At 51.2% G+C, this 20,360-nt stretch overlaps 1 protein-coding gene across 1 annotated transcript in view; it reads left to right on the forward strand.

The window, feature by feature from the left end:
• Window positions 1-6,280: 6,280 nt before the first annotated feature.
• The window catches only part of SHB (SH2 domain containing adaptor protein B), a 151,830-nt gene continuing 137,750 nt past the window's right edge, over window positions 6,281-20,360 (forward strand). Inside the window, exon 1 of the mRNA XM_055351525.2 lies at window positions 6,281-7,583. Within this exon, the coding sequence (XP_055207500.2) occupies window positions 6,867-7,583 (717 nt within the window). The 5' untranslated portion in view covers window positions 6,281-6,866. The remainder of the gene's footprint in view (window positions 7,584-20,360) is intronic.

Genomic DNA, 20,360 nt, shown 5'->3' on the forward strand with positions numbered 1-20,360 from the left:
CGGTGGGGCCGCCTGGCTGCTCTGAGTGCGGGGCCCGCTGACCCCACGCCCACCCGGAACTCACGCTGGCCCGCAAGCGCCACGCGCAGCCCCGGTTCCCGCCCGCGCCTCTCCCTCCACACCTCCCCACAAGCTGAGGGAGCTGGAGTCGGCTCCGGCCTCAGCCATCCCAGGAAGGGGCTCCCACAGTGCAGCGGCGGGCTGAAGGGCTCCTCAAGTGCCGCCAAAGTGGGAGCCCAGGCAGAGGAGGCGCCGAGAGCGAGCGAGGGCTGCAAGGACTGCCAGCACGCTGTCACCTCTCATTACCACACACACAAAAAGGTCACTATGTGAGATGATAGGTTAACTTGCTTAATTTGACTGTAGAAATTATTTCACTATGTATATGTATATCAAGACATCATGTTGTACATCTTACATATATATATTTTAAACCATAGTAAGTCTGACATGCTCCTACCTCCAGGCCAAGGCTATCAAGCTGAAGTGGACAGAGATGTCCAGCTGTTACCTTCTGCTCTTCCACCCTCCGCGATATCAATTGCTTCCATCCACTCATTCATTCAATAAATAGTTATCATGTGCCTACTATGACTACAGGCACTGTTCTGGACACTGGAGGTATGCAGTGAACAAAAGGGCAAAGATCTCTTTCCCGCTGTGAGGCAAGACAAAGAATAAACAAGAAATATACGCAAAATATACAGTAGGTGAAATGAGGAAGAGAGTTATCGGGAAAATAAAACGAGGAAGAGGGATGGCAAGTGTTGAGCAGCGACTGCAGTTCTAGACACTGTGCCCAGGGGAGGCCTCACTGAGCATGTGACATTTAAATAAAGTCCTGAAGGAAGGCACAAGTGTGCCTAGAGGCTTCAAAGAACAGCAAAGAGGCAGCCTGGCTGCAGCAGGAGAGAGAGGACAGCATAACAGGAGGTTAGGAGTTTAAGGGGACCAAGTCATATAAGGCCTTACAGGCTACTGTAAGAATTTTGGCATTTCCTGTTAGGAAAATCAGGATTCCAGGGGGGTGTGAAGAGAGGAAAGACATAATCACACCCATTTTTAATAGGATCACTGGCTGCTGGGGTGAGATGGAAGCAGGGAAAATGGATAAGAGACTCCCACAATAATCCAGGCAAGAGATGAAGGAGTCTTGGTCCAGGGTGGTAGCAGTGGAGGGGGTGAGTAGTGGCCAGATTCTGCATATACTTTGCCGACGGGCTGGGTAAAGTAGGAATGAACTAAGGGGTCATGGATGACAGAAGTTTTTGCTTCAGATCTTTACTGAGTTCTAATAACTCCCAAATCTACACCTCCAGTCCAGACTTGTGCCCTGACCCTCACAGCTGTTTATACAGGTAGCTAATGCCAAGTCAACCACCTTCTCCTTCCTGCAGTATCACCTTTCACTGGGAAGTGGTTGGTCACCACTCACTAAGTAGCCCAAAGGCAAAGACTTGAGAGTCAGGCAGAGTCTGTCCTCTAAAATGACTTAACACCCTTTCACTACTTCAACGTTATTTATTCATTCAACAAAAGGACTGAGTGCCTTCTGTGCATTAGCTACTGTTCTCTGCACCATTTTCTGGTTCCTTAACATTCCTTTAACTGCTCTGCCTACTTTCTGTCTCTCCCCAAGAAATACATCTTCCACACTGCTTCCCAAATAATCTTTATAAAATGCAGAAAACATAAGGTAATTAATTTCCTTGCTCAAAGACCTTCAATGGCTCCCTATTGCCTACAAGATAAAAAATTCTCCTGAGTTTGATATTGAAAACTCTTCCTGATGGGGTACAGCCTACCTTTCTACCCTTACCCACCATTCCATGCATTCAGAGATTCTCAGCTACTCCCACTCCACTTGACAACTCACTATGGCCCAAGTGGTTTACCACATGTTCCTGTTTCTATGCCTTTCATGATGTTGCTCTCTCTCTCTCCGCATGGAATTCTCTCGTCTACTTCTACTATATCATAATGCTACTCACTCTTCAAGGCCCAGACCAGATATCACCTCTACTAAGAACCCACTATGATCTGCCCCGCCCCATAATTAAAATCTCCCTTCCCCATAGCCCCATAGCTCTTTGTCCCTTGTTCTGTCCTGCACTTCTCTCATCTTGCCTTGTATAATTATTGGTGAGAGACTGTGGTCCATATCATCTCTGCATCCTACAGGGCCTGGTACACAGACAGGGGACTGACGTTAACATTCAATGGACAGAACTGAATAATGTTATCTAAAAGAAGTAGATGAGGTCGGGTGCGGTGGCTCACACATGTAATCCCAACACTTTGGGAGGCCAAGGTGGGCGGATCACCTGAGGCCGGGAGTTCATGACCAGCCTGACCAACATGGAGAAACCCCATCTCTACTAAAAATACAAAATTAGCCCAGCATGGTGGCGCATGCCTGTAATCCCAGCTACTCGGGGGCTGAGGCAGGGGAATCACTTGAATCCAGGAGGTGGAGGTTGTGTTGAGCCAACATCACCCCATTGCACTCTAGCCTGGGCAACAAGAGTGAAACTCTGTCTCAAAAAAAAAAAAAAAAAAAAAAAAAGGCCAGGCGCGGTGGCTCACACCTGTAATCCCAGCACTTTGGGAGGCTGAGGCGGGTGCGTCACGAGGTCAGGAGATCGAGACCATCCTGGCTAACACGGTCTCTGCTAAAAAAATACAAAAAAAATTAGCTGGGCGTCGTGGCAGGGGCCTGTAGTCCCAGCCACTCAGGAGGCTGAGGCAGGAGAATGGCATGAACCTGGGAGGCGGAGCTTGCAGTGAGCGGAGATTGTGCCACTGCACTCCAGCCTGGGTGACAGAGCCAGTCTCTGTCTCAGAAAAGAAGAAGAAGAAGAAGAAGAAGAAGAAGAAGAAGAAGAAGAAGAAGAAGAAGAAGAAGAGGAAGAAGAAGAAGACGACGACGAAGAAGATGAGTCTGTTGGGTTGGTGGTGGCACTATTTTTCTGGACCTGTACAAGTGGCACAGCCTTCCTCCAGATACTGGAAGGAGATGCAGCAAAGGAGACACCATGCCCCTGGCAGCTTGAGGAGCTCTTGGTCTAAGGTGAGAAGCTGAGATAGAACAGAAACAGAAACAGGGCCACACTCAACCCTTCTAATAAGAAAACTAGGGTGGGACTGGAGGAAGACATGAAAAGCAAAAATTCCAAAAATGATGGGCACAGTTTACAGCATCACATAATATTGAGTTTGTGATGTCAAGAGACTGGGGACCAATCCTAGCTGTGCCTCTTGATTTAATCTCTTCCCTTCACTGGTCCCAATTTGCCCTCTGTAAAATGGAGTGGCTGGATCTCTGAAAAGAGAGTCTGTCCAGCTCTTACTTCCTATAATGCTCTAATACTTCTACAAGTGTTTGTCTTCCTAAACCGTTTGGCAAAGTCCTTAGGAAGCTTTTTCTATTTCCCTTCAGAATGATTATTTCGGACTCTGAGTCTTGGATGGTCGTCTCTACAAGCTCCCAAAGGAAAACACCCATGTGGTTTTTGCCTGCTTGAGGTAAATACCACCTTAGGCCAGCTACCCCATCTGTAAACTGGGAATAACACCAGATTGCAGGGATGTTGAGGAGGGTTAATTATATACAGAGTGTCTAAGGGTTGAGCAGATACACAAGTGCTCTGGAAGTTCTTGGCATAATACTATAGCATTACAACAATTCTGGCTTGCAAATTATACCCCAGCAGAGGTATCACATGGAAAAGTGGATCCGACTCTATGGCCTGCTGAAAGTGACATGGAAAAAATAAGTTATGAAATATAACTTCTCTTCCTGAACTTTTGGAAAAGGCAGAGATAACCCTTCCATGTGCAAGACACATGCAGGGAGCAAGCTTCCAGATTCCGGTGAGGACTTTCTTGTCTCAGATGGCCTGGCCTATTGCCAGGATCTGAGCCCAGAAGTAGAAATGGGAAGGAAGGGAGCTGGGGAGGATTTGTGGTTGGATGAAAGGTGGGGCTTAAAACAAGGATGTCCTTGCCTTTCAGGTTTTCTACTGGGGCCTCCTTAAGTGCAAGATAATTAAGTGCCAAAGCGACAGAGGAACAATTTAAAGGGTAACGGAGATACTTAAGTCTAGGTATATTCAAAATAAACATCCTAGCCAGGTCAGCTTCTGGGTCCTCTCTGCATGCCCCAGACACATCACATCTCACACACACACACCTTAGATTATTTCCTGTGAAATGCTAAGTAAATAGATCTCAGGCAATGAAGATGCTCTGTAGCTGGTGATAGTATCTGCGACTGTGAGAGTCACATAGTGGGTTTGGAAAATTCAACTGGCCACAGAGGATGACAGTTTTGTCTGACCAAGGAGGGAAAGGGCAAATAGCTTGATTCTGGAATAACAAATTTCAAGTCAATTTCACTTTACCACTGTGTATGGCTGAGCAGACAGAGGTCAGCTTCAGGATAAGACTGAGTTCAAGTCCTGCTTCTATCACTTCTGTGCTGTGGCCTCAGGCATGAGTCTGGGTGGGTTACAGAGAGGAAGCAGTAACAGCTCTCAGGCCTTCCCTGTCCAAATGTCTCAGATTGAGAGTTTGACCTCCACCTCCACTTCCAGCGTGGCCAGAACTATGATGTGATCAAAAGAGCCCCTGGCTTTGCTGTCTGCCCTCACAGTTCCCACTGTTACTACAGGATATGGAAAAAACAGACTCCCCCAAAGCGCATCTATAACAGACAGACAGCAAATGCAGATTATTGATTTGGGCTATTGTTTTAGTAAATCAACATTCTTAGAGAATTTCTCAGCTCTCAGGTGCCCACATCTTAGAGTTAAGTCACATTTTGAGGGTTGCCCAGGCAAATTCAAAGCAGCACCAGGCCCTAGTGGCAGCTACTTCATCTTTAGGCAGCATTTCCCTCTCAACAGGGAGCATGCCACCTCCCCTGGGTGCAGATCCCAGGAAAAGTTACACTGACGAAATCGGGCCACTCCTTGGGACTGTTTCCTCAATTTTGGTTAATAATCAAAGGATGATCTGAAATTGCAAAGAAGAGACTCTTGGAAAAGACATAATAATGGTGCCACCCGACTTAGGAACTGGCATCCAAGTCCACCTGTGTGACTTTCCTCTGGGTCTCAGTTTCTCCATCTGTAAAATGAGGTCCTGTATTTATTTTTTGAGACGTAATCTCCCCCTGTCGCCCAGGCTGGAGTGAAGTGGTGTGATCTCGGCTCACTGCAACCTCTGCCTCCCGGGTTCAACCAATTCTCTGCCTCAGCCTTCCGAGTAGCTGCTGGGATTACAGGTACCCGCCACCACACCCGGCTAATTTTTGTATTTTTAGTAGAGACGGGGTTTCACCATCTTGGCCAGGCTGGTATTAAACTCCTGACCTCGTGATCCACCCGCCTCGGCCTCCCAAAGTGCTGGGATTACAGGCGTGAGCCACCGCACCCGGCCGAGGTCCTGTATTAAATGGATCCTTGCCAGCTCCTACAACATAAGGCATTAAATGTTCCCACAACTTGCTCCCCCGGGCTGGCAGCGAACAGGGCTAAAGCCTCGACTTCCTCAGAGGTGAAAAGGTAAGCAAACATTCCGACCTCCCCTAGCCTTGCTCTCGGATTGGTGCTGGGCCCGGCTCCCACCGCCTATCCCGACCACATCCGTCATCTGGACTGCAAATACACTCATTAGCATAAAGATTCCTCCGAAGACCTGGCGCACGGGTCTGAACCGGAGTCTGTCCCTTTAAGGAAAAGAGGGACAGCCACTCTGTCCCTAAGGGCACTCGGCACTGCATTTCCTCCACACGGGCCACGCTGTAAACTAGACAGGTTCCGTGTTAATCCACTCTCCCTCCTCAACCCCGACAGGGGTATCCCTGGAGGTGAACAACGCGCGGGGTCCCGGGGGACTGCGGAAAGGTTTGGCCTCTGCGCGTAGCCGGCTCCGCCAGGCAACCGCTCGCCCGAGGCGGCGGCGAGCTGCAAGCTAGGTGGAGCCGGCTGCGCGGCGGGACCCCAGCGCCCTGGGGCAAGACCCTGGTGCTGGCGCCAGGGCGGCCGCGGGAGGTGGCGCGTGCAGGAGCGGAGAGGTGCGCCCACCCGGGCCCCGGGCGCGAGGGGGGCGGGGCTTGGGCTGCGGCCCGGGGCCAGGCTCGCGGGGGTGGGCGGTGCTGGGTCTGCGGGGGCGGGCGGGGGGCGGGGCGCGCGCGCGGGCTCCGGGAGGGCGGGGCGGCGGCGCGGGGCGGGCTCTGGCTGCCTGAGTGTCACACACGCGGCGGCTCGGGAGGCGGCGGCAGTGGCAGCGACAGGCGCCGCCGGGACGGGCACGGGCGCGCGGGCTCCGGCGGGCGCCGGCTGCCTTCCTCCGTCGCTCGCTGCCTCTCCCGGCCGCATTCTCCTCCGCTGCGGGGCCGAGCTCTCCCCAGCGCTCGCAGGAAGGAAGAAGGGAGCCGAGGACGCCGAGAAGTTCCCGCGGCAGCCGCGGATCCCGGCCAAGGCGGAGGCTGCGGCTCCGACGGGGCAGGAGCGCGATCCACGGCGAGGGGCGTACGGCCAAAGGGTCCGCGGCGTAGAGCGCTCGGACCTTCCGCTCTCCCCCGGGCGTGGGCCGGGACCCCATGAGACGCGCCCACGAGGGGCGCGAGATTCCTAGCTCGGGCGGCGCTAGGCGGAGGGCGGTGTTGCAGCTGCCGGAGCCGGAGAGCTGCCGGCAGGAGGCGGCGGCGGCAAGAACTTGAACTTGGCGTCGGGAGCGGGCGCCCCGGACGCCCCCCGCCGGGGCCGGGGCGCCGAGGGACCTGCGCCGCAGCGCTGCCCCCCGAATGGCCGCGGCGGCGGACCGGGCTCCCGCGCCGCGGCCCTAGGCGGCCTCTCGCCATGGCCAAGTGGCTAAACAAGTACTTCAGCTTGGGCAACAGCAAGACCAAGAGCCCCCCGCAGCCGCCGCGGCCAGACTACCGCGAGCAGCGGCGCCGGGGCGAGCGGCCCTCGCAGCCCCCCCAGGCCGTGCCGCAGGCCTCCTCCGCCGCCTCGGCGTCCTGCGGTCCGGCCACCGCCTCCTGCTTCTCGGCCTCTTCGGGCTCGCTGCCCGACGACAGCGGCAGCACCAGCGACCTCATCCGCGCCTACCGCGCGCAGAAGGAGCGAGACTTCGAGGACCCCTACAACGGGCCTGGCTCGTCGCTGCGCAAACTGCGCGCCATGTGCCGCCTGGACTACTGCGGCGGCAGCGGGGAGCCAGGCGGGGTCCAGCGCGCCTTCTCGGCCTCGTCCGCGTCGGGCGCCGCGGGCTGTTGCTGCGCCTCCTCGGGCGCGGGGGCCGCCGCGTCCTCGTCCTCGTCCTCCGGCTCTCCGCACCTCTACCGCAGCAGCAGCGAGCGGCGGCCCGCCACGCCGGCCGAGGTGCGCTACATCTCCCCCAAGCACCGCCTCATCAAAGTGGAGAGCGTCGCGGGCGGTGGGGCCGGGGACCCCCTGGGGGGCGCCTGCGCGGGCGGCCGCACCTGGAGCCCGACGGCCTGCGGAGGCAAGAAACTGCTCAACAAGTGCGCCGCCTCAGCCGCGGAGGAGAGCGGGGCCGGCAAGAAGGACAAGGTAAGGTGCCCCTTGGCATTTTCCCGAGGTTCCAGAGCCACGGTGCACACGGGGAGACCGAGGCACCCACCGCTCTGGTGTCGAGTCTCTACTTCAGCTTCGGACTAGGACTCTGGGTCGGGGCTGGCGTGCTGTTTCCCGCTTCTGACTCCTCCCGCGCCCTTTTCCTGGGACCGGCGGCCTCCTGACCCCACCTCTTTCGCCGCTGCTCCCAGAACGTCTCCTCTCTGAGCCCACAGCCCGAGCGAGAGCGCCCGGCCCAGCCTTGCCCCAGGAAGACGGACCCAGTCAGCCCTTCCGGCTGCCAAGGAGTAAAGTCAGAGTCAGAGCTGTCTAGGACTTCAAAGAGCTTTGACTCCTGACACCCCTTCCCCCAGCCTCCACCCTCCGCTCATGCTGTAGGTGGGAAACTGAGGTCCAGAGCAAGGAAGGGTCTCGCCCAATATTACATAGCTTTCTTGGTGGCAGATCCGGACCGGCTGTCTCCAGCGTGTATATGTAAATCTCTCGCGGCTGCCCTGCCCGGCCCTGCCCTGCCCCACCCCCAGCTCCAGGTTTCCAAATCCGGACTGCCTGGTACCGGAGCTGCTCCGGGAACCTCCACGCGTGCTTTTCCGGTTGAAATGCGCTGCCTGCAAGAGCGCTCCTCATCGAACCCGTCAGTTCCTCCCGCTGCGCGCGGGAGGGGGTCAGCCTATCAGGCCCGACTGGAAGGAGACCCCACCCCTCCTTTGCTCACCTGCTTCCTTCCTGACCTCACCCCTACCCCATAAGGTCCCAGGAACACGGGGGGACTTTGTGACAGCCCCCTTCCTAACGCATTAGGCCATCTAGATCCCTCCCTTTGAAGCAGACGACTTAATTACAGCCAGACTAGGCCCCCTTCTCCCCCTTCACACTCCTGTGAAGCCCTCCCTTCCCCCATAAAATAATACTTGTTCTGTCTTCTTCTGGTGGAAGGCAGTGTTTTGATTAAATCTGAGGCCCGGTGGGAGAGCTCCTTCCTTCTCAGCGCCCTGGTGCGTGGCTGTTGTTCTCCCCACCTTCTTCCCCCAAAGGTAAACCTTTGCCCAGGCCTGGGCTGGGGGAGACTGATTAAGAGTCTGAGTTCCTTTTAGGACTGGATGTCCAGACAGGAGGGAGACAGGCTCTTACCTGCCAGCTGGTGCTTGGAAAGGGATCTTTTTTGTTTGCCAGGAGAGAGGAGGAAGGGAATGTCCCTCTAGTTTTTCTGCCTGGCCTCCCCTCCCCGAGGTCCCCAGAACATCCCCTACCCTGTTTGATCTGCATGGGCAGTCCGTGGAGGATCCCACCTCTCCCTGGAGGCGGTTTGGGGCACGCCTCGGAAGCTTGGACTCTGGGTTTCTAAAGCACCTAGAATGCCACACCTAGATGACGACTAGCTGGGAGCCAGGTGGCTACCTAGGAGCTGCTTTGGGAGAGGGGGCAGATTTCTCTGGGAGCCACCAGGACCCTGGGCTTGTGTTTGGTCAGTGAGGGAAACACCAGATAGGCTCCGTGCAGTCTTATGCATGGCTGAAGCTTGGCTTGGTGCAGGCACTGGGGAAACCTGGAGGTCTTGTATATAAAAGGCACGAGAGGGTCACGGCTAACTGCACTGGACTTTATGCATCCTCCTTGTTACCCTGCAGCCACACCCCAGGTGGGCAGATCTCCTTTCTCTTCCACTGCTAGTGGTTCAAAACTTCAGTAAACATTTTTTCCCAGTTACAGTTAAGACTGTTTCAAACACTGAGGAATGATTTGTTTTCTAGCCAGGATGTCAAGATGTTTAAGACTTGACTCTTTTCATCACCAGATATTTCTTACGGGTCTTCTCTGTGTCCTCCCCTGCTGGGTGCTGGAGCAGGGACCCTCTGCAGCGAATGCTATGACAGAGGCCATAGTGGCGTGACGGTGATGAGTGCTATGATGAGACCTTGTGTTACAGGGTTACAGGAGGGATGAAGGGCAAGGGAGAGGTTGGGGGGTGTGGCATCGAGGAGTGCACCTTGGAGGCAGGGCCATTATTGTGAGGGAGGGGTGGTCACCATGGTTGGCTGGAGAAGAACCCTGTGCTTCAGGGAACTGCAGGTGAAGTCCCTTGTGGCTGAAATTGAGAGGTTAAGAGTTGGGCAGGGCCTGGATCAGGGAGGACCTTGTAGGCTAAGCACAGAGGGGGGCCTGTGAAGGGATTTAGCTGCGAGAGTGTTGTGATCAGATATGGCTTTTTAGAAGATCTCTCTGGGTTACTTTTCACCTACTAGGTTGTGACTGCGAGACCTTTGATCTTTTGAGAAGTTGTCCAGATGTTCTTTCTACCCAGGAGGGAGGAGGCAGCCAGGGAGGGTCAGCAGGACGTTATAGTGCAGCGATCCTCAAACTTTAGTGCACCTAGAGGGCTGGTTACAACAGATTGCTGGGGCCCATCCTGCAGCGTCTGATTGAGCATGCCTGGTGGGGGACCTGAGTGTTTGCATTCCATCATTTCCCAGGTTGAGGGGAAATGGCTGAGGGTCCTGGGACCATGGTTTGAAAACCACTCATGCAACAGTGACTTCTCCTTAACTGTCCCTCTGGGTCTTCTGGTCAGGGCAGCCTTGGGATGCAGAGACTCTGGATGCCCTTGTTTCTGCCATCTGTGTGTGGCTACCTCCTGATCCTGGGCCAGCACCCCTCCACCTCCACCCCATCAGGCAGTCAGGAAGCAGTTGTTTTCACATTATTTCCAGCCAGACAGCTTTTGGGAGGCCAGGCACACTGTAGATCTGGCCTTCCTTATGCCCCTCACTCATGGATCCAGGAAAACCCACTTCTGGCACCTCATTTAGTCTTTATCCATTGTTAGAGGTCTCACTCTGTCACCTAGGCTGGAGTGCAGTGGTGCAGTTATGGCTCACTGCAGCCTCAACCTCCCAGGCTCAAGCAATCCTCCCGCCTTAGCCTCCTGAGTAACTGGGGCCATGTACTGTCACGCCTGGCTAATTTTTTTTATTTGTAGAGATGAGGTCTCTGTGTTGCCCAGGCTCCTGGGCTCAAGCGATCCTCCCGCCTTGGCCTCCCAAAGTGCTGGGATTACAAGTGAGAACCACGGCACCCTGCCAACTTTTCCGTTTAGAATTATTTGGAAGAGAAACTAGCCTTACTCTACTGGTTTCTCCTCTAACATAGCCCACTTTTTCCAGCATTTACTTTGTGCTCAGAGATGTCTTGGTACAAGTGTGAATGAGGAGGGGAGGTAGTGAAGGATGCAGGAGACTTGTCCATGATCTCTGGCCTGAGCCCCTGGAGGAGATTGACAGGAATTTCATCCTTTGTTTCCCAGTGTTTTTATCTTGAAGAATTTGGGAAGATCATCACCTAGGAGGTGGCTTTGAGCTGGATCTAGAGTTGGAAGTGGAATCTCAGCTCAGGGGAGAGGGTGACTGCACACTGCGGGAGTGCTTATGTCTCAGGGTGTGTATATGTAAGTGTATACGTGTGTGTGAACATAGACGTGTGTGTATGTGTATAAAATCTCAATGTGGGGCCTGTTCTTGGAAAGCAGCACTTTCATGCAGCTGGGCCTTGTTTAGGGAATGAGAGATGACAATGTGAGAGAGGTAGGGGCTTGAAGTTGGACCCCACAGGGGAGACCTTGAAGGTTGTTGAGCCAGGGAAGGGATGTACTCAGAGCCATGGTGGAGGGGCATCCAGGCTATAAACAGCTGCCAAAATCTGGGGAAAATAGGATCAAAGTTAGGGGACAGTTGTAGTTCTGGTGAGAGACGGTGAGGGCCGGAGCTCCTGGGATGAGAAAACGAAACTGGAATAGGTAGACACAGTATTCCTTCAAGTTGTGCTTTATAAAAAAAAAAAAATGATGACAAAAGAGGCCAGTTACTTTGGTAGGTCTCCTTTTGTGCAGCCAAACAGGTCTCATCCAGTTATATTTTCTGCTGAAGTCTTGTTTCTTTTATTATAATTAAATAAATGTTGTTTCCACCACAACTAAGTCAGTAGCATCATGACATCAGTTTTCCCAGGTTTTAAGTACATACTAATGTGTACCAACACTTTATATTTTGTCAGCATCCAGAGTTGAGTTAAATAACACTTTTTCCATAGTTACAGAATAAATAATATCATGTCTAACTTTTTTTTTTTTTTAAACATCCAGCAGTTTCTAAACTGCCTGCTAGGCAGAGGGAATTCAGAGAGAAGTAAGTGGTGGCTAACTTTCCGAAAAGGAAGCTTCTCAGTTTGCAGTTGAATACCAGCTTCTCCCGGTCTAGTCAGGGAGACAGATACAACCAGAGAGACAATATCACAACCCGAGGAATGCCAGAAGTGTGTGCAGAGGGCTGGGAGGGCCTGAACTTGGCTGGGAAGCCAAAGAGGGCCTTCGGCAGAAGGCCGCTCTTGAGCTGAGTGTAGAAGGCTGAGTGGGAATTCCCAAGGCAGGGGAGTGGGGAAGAGGGCTTTTCATGCAGAAGGAATAAAGCAGCCTGTGCCATGGCCTGGAGGCTGGAGAGGATGGCTGGGGGCAGCAGGGCAGGTGTGGTGGGAGACTGCAGAAGGAGGTTGGAGCCCACAAAGGGAAGAAAGTCTCATGTGCCTTGCTGCGGAGTTGTGAATTATCATTTGTCCTGTTTCACATAAAATCATTGATGTAGGGCTTGATTGAAGCCGGGGTCAAACATGAGTTGTCAGTCATTCCCATTTGATGAACAGCCACACTCTCTACTTCTTAAAATATCACTAATGGCAAAGGTCAGGGTCGCACTTGGTAGCTGTGGTTTGGCTTGGGACACTTTCCCCTTTGAAGTCCCATCACCTGAAAGCAGTGTGAGAGAAATGCTGCGTATCAAATCCAGTTTTTCCTGGTTGATTCCCCAGAAGGGAAATACATTCCCCAGGCTTCATAGTAACCACTTAATCGGTCATTTAATCCTCACTGTCCCACTGGGAGAGGCTTGAGTACTGTATTAGCTGTTGCTACATAACAAATCACCCCAAAACGCCCGTGGTTTGATTGTGGGCCATGCTGTCTCTATTGTAGCTCTTCAGCTCTGCCACTGTAGCTTGAAAGCAGCCATAGACAATATGGAAATTAATGGGAACAGCTGTATCCCAATAAAACTTTATTTACAAAAACAGGCAGCTGGCCTGTGCGCTCTAGCTTCCAACCCCTGCTTTAAACGATAAGGTTTTATTATAGCCAAGAGCCTGCATATCTGAGTCATTTTTCTGGTCTCAGTTGGGCTCACTCATGCCTTTGCAGTCACTGGGGGTGGGGTGGGTATGCAGCCCTGCTGATCCTGGCTAGGCTTTCTTACGTGTTTGGTGGGCTGGTTTAGGATGGCCTTGGGCTGCAACAATTCAGCTCTGTTCCGTGTGGTCTCTCCTCCTCCAGCACATGTTCATATGACGGCAGCAGGGTTCCAAGAAAAAGCAGGAGCGCATAAGGTCTCTTGAGGTTGGAAACTGGCATGGTGACCCTTCTGCTGCATTCTGTTGACTAAAGCAAATCATAAGGCCAGCCACAATTCAAGGAGAGAGGAGGAGCTGCAGTGTCCCATGGCAAAGGGCAGGCAGGGATACAGGCAAGCCATTAATTAGGGCCTTTGATGCCATCATCTACCTTATCCCCATATTCCAGATAAAGAAACTGAGGCTTAGAGAGGTTGATGACTTGCCTAATGTCACACAGCTGCAAAGTGATAGACCAAGGATCACACCAGTGCAGTCTTGAGTTCAAAACCTATATGCTTCCTCTATTTTCCATGGTTTCAATGGAAATAAGTAGTATGAGGCTCGGATATTTACTGGAATATGTGTTACATGTCTCCTTCTCCCCTTTCCTCAATGCTACTCTTCTTGCATCCCTCTGCTCTAATTTCTCCGCTTTCAGCCTTTGCTGTGGTGTCCCTAGAAGAGGCCCTAGAGCTGGCTTTTCTGTTTCTCTGTCTCCCATCTGCCTCAGAGTTCCAGAAATGAGATGTTAATGCAGCACTTGAGTTATTTTATAGAGAAATTCTGAGCACAGAGTTGGCACATCCCAAGGGACAGCTGCACAAAACGTGAGTCTTGTAACTGTCATGTCTTCTCATTCTAACACCAAGCATTCCTTCCCTTCAAGGATTTGCCAGGCTGTGTGTGCTCTGTTTGGAGGAAGAGACTGGCGGTACATTGGCCCTGATCAACAAGGAACTTAAGTTTCCTTGAAGGAGATCAGGTGACTGTCCTCTCTAATCTGACAATCTCAGAACATGACTGATTACCCCAGGGCTTAACCCCCATGACTTGACCCTATCCTCTCTTTGCCCCCAGAGCATTTCTGACCCATAAAAATTAGCTTTAAAAGTCAAATCTGAAACAGCTGTGGTTTCCTCTGATCAGTCAGCAAGGTCTAACTTGCCTGTGGTCAAGCCTTCCCCTGATTAGTTTAGCTTGTGCTGGGAGAGCCCAGAAGTGGTGGCCTGTGGGGAATGGGTAGGCCAGGCTTGGCCCTAGAAAATAAACTGGGACGTGTGACTTTCCAACAGAGCTCGCATACTGGCTGGCTGACGGCAACACACCCTGTGGCTTTGTGAGGTTGGTTGATGGTGGTGGTAGGAGTGATGTATTTTCTATCTCTTTTTTTTTTTTTTTTTTTTTGAGACAGGATCTCACTCCTGTCCCCCATACTGGAGTGAGAGGCACGATTACAGCTCACTGCAGCCTCAACTTCCCAGGCTCAGGCGATTCTCCCACCTCAGCCTCTCAAGTAGCTGGGACTATAGGCACACGCCAGCACACCCAGCTAATGTTTGTATTTTTTCATTGCCCAGGCTGATCTCAAACTCCTGGGCTCAAGTGATCCGTCCGCCTTGGCCTCCCAAAGTGCTGGGATTACAGGTGTGAGCCACTGTGCCCAGAAGGTTGTGCATTTTCCGCAGGACAAAGGTGGTGGTCGTCTCTGACTTCCTAACTTTCATTTGGCCTGTGCTGACTGAGGGATTGCTATATGCAGGCCACCATCAGGAGCTGTGTGGATACAGGGATGAACCAGAGCCTGGGTAGTGCCCACCCCTGAAAAGCTTATCTTTTGGTTGAGGACACAGGAACCAAGGTTGAAACCCACATCTGTATGTCAGAATTTATCTGTAAATAAAGTGGTGTGGGTGAGCTAAAAGCTGTCTTGGCGCAGAGACTGTTCTGGGCAGGGCCTTGATTTCATGGAGCCACAGGAGCTGCAGGGTGAGGAGGAGGTATTTGAGTAAAAAAAGTACAATCACTTGAATTAAGGGAGTTTTCCACTACAGTAATATTAGCTAATACTTTTATTATACATACTCTGAGCTAGGTGCAGTTCTGTGTGCTTTGTATGTAACTTTACTCCTCACTACAGTCCTTTGAGGTAGCTACTACTACTGCTACTTCTATTCTCATTTTTACATATGAGGAAACCAAGGCACAGACAGGTTAAGTCACTTGTCTAAAGTCAGGTCGGCCAGGCGTGGTGGTTCATGCCTGTAATCCCAGCACTTGCTGTAATCCCAGCACATTGGGAGGCCGAGGTGGATCACCTAAGGTCGGGAGTTGGAGACCAGCCTGGCCAACATGGTGAAACACCGTCTCTATTAAAAACAAAAATTAGCTCGGCGTGGTGGCACATGCCTGTAATCCCAGCTACTTGGGAGGCTGAGGTGGGAGAATCACTTGAACCCGGGAGGCAGAGGTTGTAGTGAGCCGAGATCGGGCCACTGCACTCCAGTCTGGGCACCAAAGCGAGACACTGTCTCAAAAAATAATAATAATAATAATAATAAAGTCAGACAGCCAGTAAGTGGCAGAGATGAGATGTGAAGCCAGATAGCATCTGTTTGTAACCACTGTGCCATACTTCCTCAAGCTGCACAATCCCATGCCTGAATTTGCTCTATCGTCTCTGCCTTATTTGTGGCTAGACTTACTCTTTGTAAAATATCCCCTCTGTTGGCATGGTAGAAGTGACTGATTCCAACATTTATGTAAGTATTCCACAGCTTAAAGGGCACTTTCACACCGGTAATTTGTTTGCTTTTCAGAGCCACTCTGCGAGGAAGGGGCTGTAATCTCCCTTTTGCAGATGGAGAAACAGAGGCTCATGGGGAGGAGTGCATTCTTCCCTGCCTCACAGCAGAGGCAGAGCTGGTGGCCAGTACCTGCTGTGTGTTGACCTTGTGTTGAGGCCAGTGCCCTTTGTGCCGGGGTGGTGTGGAGGTGGCGTGGCCGAAGCTGGAGTCTACAGGAAGGGTGACAGCCTGATTGATTTCTGCTTCTTCCCGTGTTTTGATTCTGAAACGCTTTGCTGAGACCATTAAGGAGCATTGACAGAGGACCTTGCTTCCACAATGGAATTTTCCTTCTCTTCCTGTTTGGTATTTTCCAGTAATATTTCTATTAATGTTTCACTTTCAGCGGCACTAACTTCCTGAGAGTTTGAGCTTTCCTAACTCCCGAGGCAGGAAGAACTGAATTTTCCTCTAAATCATTCAGTTCCTTTCCAGTTTCTCCAAGGGGAGCTGTCTCTGGATTTCCCATTATGCTGTAAAGGAAGGATCTTGGAGGTGGGTCCAGGGGATGGAGAGAGAATTAGAGCCCCAGCGAGTGACTCAGGCCCAGTGTTTTCCAAGCAACATGTAATATTCCTGGTCAGAAAGGGGCTTCCCACAGCCGAGGAGGGGAGAGTGACTCGACAGGTGGGTGGGTGGGTGGGTGGGGGAAGCGGATTCCCTGGCCCACTGCCGGGCCTTGACTTACAGGCTGGACTCAGAGTTCCCAGGGGGCTGTGAGAGCCCATGCCAAGTCCTTTCTTCTCATTCATTCATTCATTCATTCAGTAGACATTGTTGAGAGCCTGCTGTGTGCTGGGGATTATTCTGTTTAGGTGCTGGGAATAGAGCCATGAACAAAGCAGATAAGAGTCTGTGCTCCCCTGAGCTTGCTCTCTCATGACAGGAGTCAAGTAAATACAGTTACGTCAGGGGTAGGGACTGTGGAGGAAAGTAAAGAGGAATAAAGAGGTGATGGCAAACATGAATTTGGGGTGGGATGCTTTTTATGTGGGTGCTCAGAGAGGGCCTTGCTAAAAGTTTTGATGGCATGAACCACCCCGCTCTCCAAGGAGGGCATTCCAGGCAGAGGGAAGAGGAACAGTGCAGAAGCCTGAGGCAGTAGCATGCCTCGGTGGTTCAGGGAGCAATGCAGATATCTATATGACTGAGCGGAGCAGGTGAGGAGGAGGTATGAAGGCAGCTGAGGGCTGAGAGGTGTGGGGCAGAGGATGTCGGAACTCACAAGCATTGAAGAGGCCTTCCTCGCTAACCCTGCATGAGATGGGGGCAGCAGAGGGTTCTGAGCAGAGAAGCCAACCACGCATCTGACTTGGGTTTTTAAAGGGTGGCTCTGGAGATTCTAGAGCAGAGAGGGCACCAGCAGGCAGACCACTGAAAGCAGGGCTTTGACAGCAGGTGATGAGAAGAGGGGTAGATTCCGGTGTGTGGTGAAATTGGGCCTCAGGATTTCCTGACAGAGATGAGGGAGAAGAGCCAGGATGGCTGCAGGGTTTTGGCCCCGAGCAGCCACTGATGAAGTAGATTCAGCAGCTGAGGCCTAGGGGTCCAGAGTGGGACACTGTCTGCCCTCTGGGGCCAGGAGGTGCCTGAGATCCCAGGGAAGAAATGGATGGCCCTCTGTCTGGGTCTGTGGGAGGAAATGGGGAAAACCGTCAGGAAGAGGAGGCCTCATGGGAGATGGGTCCAGAGGAAGGTGTGGATGGGGCATCCAAGACAGAGGGGATCCCATCTACAGTGGCTGAGATTGGAAGGGGAACTCTGCTGTGTGCAGTCAGGGGTGGCCAGAGCTTGGGGCATGCCATGATATATTTGCCAGGGATAGAGGAAGGTGGCAAAGGGCCAGGCCCTGCCTGCCACTAGTCTGAAATTGCCCCAATACTCCTAATTCAAAAGAGGCCACCTGCTATGTTGCATGGCTGAGCTGGGCACCACAGGAGGGTGGAGACAGTGCAGCGATTAAGTCTCCAGGGACAGGGCTGGAGCAGCCACTGTTTTGCTTAGCAGAGCATTTCATTGCTGGCTGCTTCTGATAGGAAGTGGTCCCTTATATTGTGGGTTCACTGGTACATGGGCTATGGGGAGAATGCAAACAGACCTAGGAGGAATGAGAGTCTGCAGGTTTCTCCAGGCCACGGCTAAATTCTAAAAATGAAAATCATCAGAAAGTTCTTAACAGTGAAACTTTACCATCTTGTTGGATGTGCACTCCCAGAAAGCCAGACAGCCCGGTAATCCCTCTGGTGCATTCCAAAGCCACACATGTGATTGGGGACTGCATGGCATTTGCGGAATGGCGCGGTGCCTACCTGCCCTGTGTGGGGCCCTTGCAAGTTGGCTGTGCTCTGAGCCGGTTCCTCAGAAAGGGGCCAGCTTGCATTTTGAGCTGTAGTTCCACATTTATCTTTTGACTAACCTTTTACCCCTTATAACAGAATTAAGACAAGTTTGGTATAGAAAATAATAAGTAAGCAAAACTCAGAAATCAACCCTAATTCTGTAATTCAAAGAAACCACCATTAACATTTTACTACTTTTTCATCTAGCCATTTTTCATTGCATATACATATATGTTTATTTTTCTCTCCACAAAAATTAAGTGATACTGTCTATGTTTTTTTAAACGTAAAGACATGGAAAGATGTCTACAATATCTTAAATATTTAACAACTGTAATTTAATAGCTGCATTGTATTCTGTTCACATGTTAGGCTTTTCCTCGTTTTCGCCAATTTAACAGTGCCGTAATGAACATCTTTGTAACTTAATTCTTTGCATAGGTCTGTGATTATTTCCTTGGGGTTGATTCTGAGAATTGTTGGATAAGACAGTAAAAAGTCTGATACATACTTTCAAATTGTGTTCTAGAAAGACCTTACAAGTTGACACCTGTTTTACGCTTCTCACACAATCCTGGGAATTCTAATGCAAGTTAGTTGCATTTGCAGTTTCCTGGATTCCTGGTGCAAATGTGTGTTGACCATTTGTGTTGCTTTTCCAAAACTGTTTACTTTATCATCTGTTCATCCTTTTCTGCTGCAGGGTTTTCTCTGTTGATTTGTAAGAACTCTTTTTGGATTAACAATGGCAGCACCTTACCTGCCATTTGGGTTGCAGAACATTTTTTAAAGTTTGTAATTTGCCTTTTGGTTCTATATGTGGCAATTGTTGTTGGTTACAATGAATTGTTTTCTATTTAATCAGTCTCCACCTTCATGATTTCTTGAGCATGCTGCTGAGAAAAGTCTTCCCATGTGGGCGCAGTGGCTCGCGCCTATAATCCCAGTACTTTGGGAGACTGAGGCGGGTGGATCACATGAGCTCAGGATTCAAGACCAGCCTGGGCAGCATGGCAAAAACCTGTCTCTACTAAAAATACAGAAAATTACCTGTGTGTGGTGGCATGCGCCTGTAGTCCCAGCTACTTCAGAGGCTGAGGCACGAGAATTGCTTGAACCCAGGAGACGGAGGTTGCAGTGAACTGAGATTGCACCAGTGTATTCCAGCCTGGAAGACAGAGCAAGACTCTGTCTCAAAAAAACAAAGTCTTCCCTACTGTAGTATTTATATTTTCTTCTAATACTTTGATGGATTTTTTTTTTACATTAAAATTTCCATCCCCCTAGAGTTTGATTTCATTGTATGAGGTATGGTTGTCATCTTACTTTCCAAATGGCTAGTGTGTGTCTGGGCACCCTGTATTGCTTGCTCATGATCTTCAGGTACCTTTTGAGACTTAAATATTTTGACTCCATCTTGCCCTGACAGTGTTTAGGTCTCATCAGTGATTATGATAATGATGATGAAGGCCTGTCTTTATAAAATGACACCTTTCTTCTGCAGATACCCATGCGCTTATTACACATTCAACTCCTGACATCTGAGGAAAGTAACTAGGTATTAACTAGGGCTTCATCTTTACCCACCACAGCAGAATGCCAAACCTGCTGTGGTGTGTGGGATGTGGCCAAGACAGCCTTGTCTTGCCTCTGGTGGAGTCGGCATCCTCTGATACCGGAGGCTGGGCTGTCTAGGTGTATTTGAGGCAATCACGGTGGTCTGCCCTGCCCATGTGGCTTGAGCCAAGCGAGTGTTTCAGTTTTCACAGAGTGGGTGTGGCGTTCAGTCATCCAACCGTATTCCAGCACTGGGCTGAGTCCTATGGAACAATCAGAGACAGTTAAGCCTGGGTGCTCTAGCTGAGAGCCCAGGAGTGGGTATTGGAGAGGGAGGAATTCATTGCCAGCGTAGAGAGGCAGGTAAATGACTCCCTGAGCAGACAAGAGAAGCATTTGGACTGAGGTGGGTGTGGCTGGTGGGAGAGTTCAGAATGGGTAGGATTTGAAGGTGTGGTCTGTGTGGGCCACACGATTTTGGTCACTCACATTTTTTAACACCTGCAAAAAGTCCAGGTGATGATAATTCAACAAGTTCTTCCTCCACCGTTTTCTGCCCACCATCAACCCAGGTGTCCCGTGTCTTCAATCAGTGAGAGATTTTTTTCCAGACCACTATAGCCTGTTTCTCTTTTTCTGGTTCATGCTGGTGTTAGGAAAATCCATCCTGCAGTGTTTGCTGTGAGGTTGATGACATTAACAAATTGGTATTAAAGGAAAAGATTAAGTCGTGGAGTGTTCATGGGGAATAAATCCAGGAAAAATGCAGATTTCTGAACACTGCCGAACATGACTTTGGTTCT

Source organism: Gorilla gorilla, chromosome 13 (genome assembly GCF_029281585.2).
Source record: "Gorilla gorilla gorilla isolate KB3781 chromosome 13, NHGRI_mGorGor1-v2.1_pri, whole genome shotgun sequence".
Classification (NCBI taxonomy): Eukaryota; Metazoa; Chordata; class Mammalia; order Primates; family Hominidae; genus Gorilla; species Gorilla gorilla.